Source organism: Trichechus manatus, unplaced genomic scaffold (genome assembly GCF_000243295.1).
Source record: "Trichechus manatus latirostris isolate Lorelei unplaced genomic scaffold, TriManLat1.0 scaffold00610, whole genome shotgun sequence".
Lineage (NCBI taxonomy): Eukaryota > Metazoa > Chordata > Mammalia > Sirenia > Trichechidae > Trichechus > Trichechus manatus.
Window position 1 is genome coordinate 33,715 of NW_004444546.1, and position 6,907 is coordinate 40,621.

The window sequence follows — 6,907 nt, forward strand, 5'->3', positions numbered from 1 at the left end:
GGATGATGCTGGATGTGTGTTTACGCATCTGGGTGTTTAGTGTTTGCCAGTTCCTCACATCACTGTCCAGTGTTCATCTGTATATCCTGACCCTCTTCCTCTGAGTTCCCCCATAATAGCCAGGACAACATTTCCCACACAGGGTGGATGGTCACTGATTCAATGACCTTAAGCTGGAATTTTCCAATCACAAGACTCATGAAAGATAAAGGCGAGGCACATGACCAAGACAAGGCTGGCTGGTCTGTGGGAGGAGGCAGAGACACAAGAAGGGCTAAGACAGGTGAGAGAGCCTAAGTCACACCACGGGCCCAGCCATCTCCGGAGAGAGAGAAGCTCCTTCCCTATATGTTAGATCTAAATTCCCCCGCTTGACACATGAAAATCCCATTCCAATGTGCTAGTGCTTGGAAGTCTTTTATGGGGCCTATCAGACATTCTCATGTATTCAAGTCATTAACAGGCATCTGATTTGATTCTCAAATGGCCCTATAAGGGCATCTCCATTTTATGGATGAAGAAATACAACCTCAGAAACAGTCTGCAAGTTGCCTGACATTAGTGGACTTGTACACGGTGGGACAGGGCGTGAAACCAGCTCTGGCTCCAAGTCCAGTCCAGTCCAGTATTATTCTCACACCAGATGGGAACCTTGTAAGGACCTGAACCAAGGTAGGAGCACCTTGGACACCTTGACCTTTGGACAAAAAACCAAAACCAAACCCATTATCGTCAAGTCGATTCCGACTCTTAGTGACCCTACAGGACAGAGTAGAACTGCCCCATAGGGTTTCCAAGGCTGTAAATCTTTAGGGAAGCAGACTGCCACATCTTCCTCCTGAAGAGCAGCTGGTAGGTTCAAATCACCAACCTTTCAGTCAGCAGCTGAGCACTTAACCACTGCTCCACCAGGGCTACTTTTTTATTCACCATAAAAATAGACTATCTATTCAAAAATTTTTTTAAAAAAGGCTGTATGAAGGAGGCTCTGTCCCAGGCTCTCCCTCTCTAGTTGGTTAATCTGCACCATACACTCCTCTACATGCTTGCTTGTCCCCAGTTGTCGACCACCTCCTCCACAGGCCATTCAAGTTTCATGTTCTCCATGTCTTCTGTGTCACTACGTCACACCCTTATGCATTATGCTTTGTTGTATATTTTTTGGAAGTTGTAGATATCCATCTGAACTGTTAGCTTCCTCCTTTCTAGATGAAAATTTTTTATACTGAAATATTTTACACTGAGCCTCAGAGAGACTAAGTAACTTGCCAAAGGTCATCCAGGGTCAGAGCTGGACATTTAATCAGCTCTGAGCCCTATGTCCATTCTTCCCACTGCCCCCATGTTGCTTCCAGTTACAGCTCCCAGCTCCTCCAGTCCCTGAAGAAGAAGAATGATGTCTCCTTTGTCTTTCTTTATACCCTAATAGAGTTCAGTGCTCAGTGACAGACAATCACAAATCCCATGTGAAAGCAAGGAGGAAAGGAAGGAGAGAGAAGGAGGGAAAGAGAGAGGGAGGTAGGGGGGTACTCACTCTTGCAGAGAGCGGTCTGAATCATCAGCATTTGCTGTCCCCAGGTCTGACTCATAGGACATGGGCTCCTCAGAACAGTCTGGACTCTTGGAGCCATTTTCTTGGTGAAGGCCGCTATCGGAGTTCAGGCTGCAGGACAACTGGGACGAACTGGCTGTGTCCAGGCTGAGGGAGGAGGCAGTGAGCTTCCTGTTCCGCCGGATTTTATGGCCTGAGTGCTGGACTTCGATGTCCTCTGAGCCCGAGGAATGGGAAATTGAATCAAGGGACTCCTTCCGCTGTAGTTCTGCACCAGAGGTAGTGAGAGGGTCTAGCTCAGAGAGTGGGCAAAGCCCGGAGAGAGCCAGTGGGGTGAGTGTCCACTCGTTTAAGATGGCAGACTTGTAGGAGAGTTGAAAGGACAAAGACGTTAGTCCCTGCAGGAAGCTAAGGAGAAACTCGCCCTCCTCGACATCTCGAAGCAGGGCTGTGGGCTGATAGTACTCACACAGCCGGGCCTGCTCCTGGAGGAGCAGCTTCAGGTAGCACTCCATCAGTCCATCATTGAGGGCCAGTCGGAGCCATGCCCGGCAGCGGCCCACATCCGTGTTCACAAAGTCCAGGTGCTCCAATTCTGAGATGATGTGTCTGGGAAGGGGGAAAACAAACTTGTTTCAAGCAACTACCTCAAATCACTGAGATGTCATTTTATCCACTAGTTAGCAAGAATCAATAATAATGATTGTAAACACACACAGACATGACAAATCCTGGATAATAGTGTTTTAAGGGGAATTTAGAAATATCTAAGCTATAACCCCCAAGGTTTTGAGGTTGGTGTCATAAATTTCCATGTTTATTACAACTATCCCTTGGACCCCTGGCATCGACTACTCATCTAAGATATGTCTGCTGAGCCCCTAAGTGCAAGCTCCTTGGAGCTGTGAAGATACAGGGTAAAGACATGGTCTCTGCCCACAGCAACTGCCTTTCAAGGGCACATGGGTTTTGAGCCCTATTTCTGGCATCATTTAAGGGTTAGAATGAGTAAAATACCATAGAAAAGGCAGCCCTGAGGGATTTCAAGAGACAGAGACAGAAGGAGAACCTTCTAAGCACAAGAGACTGACAGGAAAACGGCATAAAAGGGTAGGGGAACAACGGACATGTAACAGGAGTGGTGAGCACTCTGATTACAACACGTGGAGGTGATTCAGTTGCAAAGCCAGGTAGTAGAGGGTCTTGAGTATCAAACTGATAAGGTAAAGTGGCGCAATGGTTTCACAACAGGCTGTCCATCAGAATCACCTAGGGAACTTGATCAGGTTACAGATTCTGAGGCCCCAACCTAGTGAATCAGACTCAAGAGGACTAGCAGCAGCCCCAGAATGGCATTTGGGAGCCTTATGGGCTACAGGTTTTTGTGCAGGAAAAGTGACTTGGCCATAACTATGCAGATTTCAGGGTGGATTTATCTGAACCGAAAGACCAGACCCCAAGTCTACCAAACTCAGTTCCTGTATCCCTTGGTTTGAGGTAAATGCCCTTCCTCTGAGCTACCCTAGTGCTGTGTGCATGTCTCCTCCACGAACGGGCTGACCACACTCTATTTGGCTCAATAACTCAGGTCTCGAGTTGCTTAAGCTCAGTAACTGTTGACCTGCTGACTGACCTAATGGAAGACAGAGTAAGATAAGGGGGACAATTAGAAAGCCATTGTTAGCCAGGAACAAAGTAAGAACCTGAGATAAGACAGTGGTTGCAGGCATGGAAAGGAAGATCAGAGACTGACAAGGCACCCTGAGCCTGAAGGTGGCATTTAATAGCCCTTAGAGGCACAGTGGAGCCCTGATGGCACAGTGGGGAGCCCTGGTAGCACAGTGGTTAAGAGCTACAGCTGCCAACCAAAAGGTCGGCAGTTTGAATCCACCAGCTGCTTCCTGGAAACCCTGTGGAGCAGTTCTACTCTGTCCCATAGTGTCACTATGAGTTGGAATTGACTTGCAACAGGTTTAGTTTTTGGTTAAAGGCATAGTGCCAGGTACTTTTTGGGCAGGGCCAAAAAGACAAATGTCTCACGGGTGAATATTCGCATGTTTCACCTGGATTCCACTCCTTAAAAAATACCATCCCTACTTACAAGTAAAATATTTAGCACATAGATGTTCAAACATTCTAAGGCAGGGTTGGCAAACTTCTTTTATAAAGGGCCAGATAGTAAATATTTTAGGGTTTTTGGGCCATAGAACCTCTGCTGCAACTACTCAACTCTGCTACGGTTGGGGAAAAACAGTCATAGATAATATGCGTATGAATGCGTATGATTGTGTTCCAACAAAACTTTTTTTTTACAAAAATTGGTGGTGGAACAGATTTGGCCCATGAGCCCCAGCTTGCCAACTCTCATCCAATGCAATGTTTCCCAAGGTTTTCACATTGTGACAAACATACAAAATGTTTGTCTGGAACCCTCAAGTAAACAGGAGAGGCTGTTTCTGCCAAAGGAGGCCAGCCCTGGGGCACAAAGCAGCCCCAGATCATCCTTTGAGGGCTAAGGGGCTCAAAATCTAATGGCACCCTGGCGGGAAGCTTGGTCTAAGGATAAACCCTTCAACTGTCTCCATCCACTACCTCTACACTAGAACACAGAGAAGCTCTGTAAGTCTTCCTCACAGCTAAAGAGGAAGAGCCAAGCATCCCACACACAGAAACTCCTCCCCAACACAAAGCTTCTCCAGGCTGAGCTCACTTGTGGGTAATGGCTTTCAGGAGGGGCCAGAAGACAGGCTGAGGCAGAGGCTTCTGGTGGGCACTCTTCTTCCTCTTTCCTCCAGCCTCAGCTCGGATGTGCCTGGCATGCAGGCCATGGATAAACACAGCCTCCAGGGCACTGCACATGATGTTGGCATCTCCGTCTTCACTGGTGACCACTGTGCATGAGGAAACGTACTGTTTCTGCAATGCCTTCACTGATCCCACCAGCTTCTTCTTGATGACCTAGGTAGTGCCAAACATAACACAAGCCTTTAGAGAAACATTCCAGGGGATGTAACTCCACCTGTTGGCAAACACATGTGCGACCACACAGGAAACCTATCTCAAATCCGCTTTCGTAAACTCCCATTTTATCACCAGTAAGATGATGGAGGAAGGGCAGGATCTCCTCAGACCTTGCTTCTGCTATAACTTTTCTCAACCGGAAGCCTCTCTTTCTGGATAGTGCCCATTCATTTAAAAGTGAGAAAAGCTGATGAAATGGTGGTCTCTCCTTTCCAACCCTAACCCTCCCTTGCTCGCCTACCGGGATGGCAGCCCGGGCGTCCAGTCCATCCTCCACCACTGAGAGCATTTCCACTAGCGCAGCAGCTCCCACAGAGAATCACATGACACCTGCAGAGAAAGATGGGGGCCAGATGAGCAAGCTCCCACGTCACTCCCTTTCTTAGGCAGAGTCCCCACCCAGCAGGCAGCTGGAGGTCAACAAATCTTACTCAAACTGCAACTGAAAGGTCTTTTGAGTACAAATACAGAAACCACAGAGTGGATTCTAAGGAAGTCAACAAGGAAAAAAGTCAGAGGGCTCAGACCTCGGGAGGTGACGAGCCCTGTGTGCCACGGGCGGATCTGCCCCAAGGAGTGGGCAGCAAGGGCTCTTTACGCCAAACACTGGCAGAGTGCCAGTGTCCATGGGATCTTTTTTTTTCTTGCAGGGGGGCGGGGGGGTCCGGGAGAATGACAGGCTGATTTAGATACAAAGATGCGGGTGCAAGGGGGATTCTGGAGGTGCCAAGGATCCACTGGGACCAGGAAGCAGGGGCTCAGAATTCATTCCCCCTGACTCCTGCTCCAGTCCCGTGCCTGCCAACTCAGCATAGAAAATTATAACTGAAATGGCTTCAAAAAGGGAGGAGGCATCTGCTACACTTCCGCTTTTCCTTCAGGCTATGAAGGTCTGGCTTCAGCAGCACTGCGACACATCTAAATGGGGCCAACAAGGGTTCTAATCTCAGTTTTGCCTCTAACCAGCTAGGCATGCTCTGGCAGGGTAAGAGATCCCTCTGATGGGGATTAGGAATGTGTGTAAAATGCCTAACACAGAGCCAGACATATACCAAAACGAAACCCAAACCAAACCCGCTGCCATCGAGTTCGACTCATAGCGACCCTATAGGACAGTGTAGAACTGCCCCATAGGGTTTCCAAGGAGCACCTGGTGGATTCGAACTGCTGACCTTTTATGGTAGCAGCCGTAGCACTTAATCACTACACCACCAGGGTTTCCGACATATACCAGGTGCTCAGTAAATGCTATCTCTGATCCCAGCAGATGAGGCCACCCAAATACGCAGGCAAAGAATGCCACTGCTTAAACGAGTGTGCACAAAGAGCTGAAGTCAGTACACAGTGAAATCCGCTTTTTAATGGAAAAATGTTTTTCTCTTTTCTATTGCTGAAGCCCTCAGTTTCTCTTGCAGGCACAAAAGCTGTTCCAAGGAAGAGGTGGGACAGGCCCCATTTGCAGGGCAATCGGGAGCCAGGTCCCAGGTCCTGGGACAAGGTCGGCTCCACCAAGGATGAGCAAGGCCTCAGGGCAGCTGGCTTCCTCCCCCAGGGCTGGGGGAGCCTGAGCCTGAGGAAGCTGCTGGCTGGCCCAGTCCCACCACAGCAACTTGGACAGACCCGAAGGGGCAGGCATATTCACATCTAAACAAACCTCTAGTGACCACACAAGGAGCCCTGGGGACACAGTGGTTAAGCACTTGGCTGCTAACTAAAAGGTCAGTGGTTCAAACCAGGGCTTCAAACCAGTTATTTCGGTTCAAACCCTCGCTGAGATTTTGCATTTCTAACAAGTTTCCAGGTGATGTTAATGCTGCTGGTTAGGGACCAGTTATGAGAACCACTAGTAGAACAGAGGTTCTCTGCATTTATTATGCATAAGAATCACCTGGGGATCTTATGAAAACATAAATTCTGATTCAGTATATCTGAGGTGGAAATGCAAATTTTCAGCAGGGGTTTGAACCAGAATGAACCACTTCAAAGCCCTATAATCAACTAAGAATAATACAGTATTCTTAACCCCAGAAACTACTGCTGAGATAATCTTTAAACCTTACACCAAAAACACTCCCTGAAGTCTTCTTTAAGCCAAACGACAGTTTAGCTTAACTAGCAAACAATGCCTGTCTTAAGCACTGTGCTCTTTTAAGAACTACCTATATAGGATCAAATTGACAACAGCAACTCAAAAGATTAGACAGGAAACTTAGTGGGCAATGAGTTTATGTTAATGGAGGGACAACTTGGAAAAGCAGGGTGAGCATGGCTGCACAACTCAAAGAATGTTATCAATGTCACTGAGTTGTACATATATAAACTGTTGAATTGGTT

General features: G+C 47.8%; 1 protein-coding gene across 1 annotated transcript; it reads right to left on the minus strand.

Moving 5' to 3' along the window:
• Nucleotides 1–888: 888 nt before the first annotated feature.
• Nucleotides 889–5,139, minus strand: LOC101344607 (pleckstrin homology domain-containing family M member 1-like). Its single transcript, XM_023725873.1, has 3 exons — nucleotides 4,815–5,139; nucleotides 4,263–4,510; nucleotides 889–2,161 (listed from the first exon to the last, which is right to left on the minus strand). The coding sequence occupies exons 1-3, from the start codon at nucleotides 4,860–4,862 to the stop codon at nucleotides 1,531–1,533; spliced, it is 927 nt and encodes a 308-aa protein (XP_023581641.1). The 5' UTR covers nucleotides 4,863–5,139; the 3' UTR covers nucleotides 889–1,530.
• Between the last annotated feature and the right edge of the window lie 1,768 nt (nucleotides 5,140–6,907).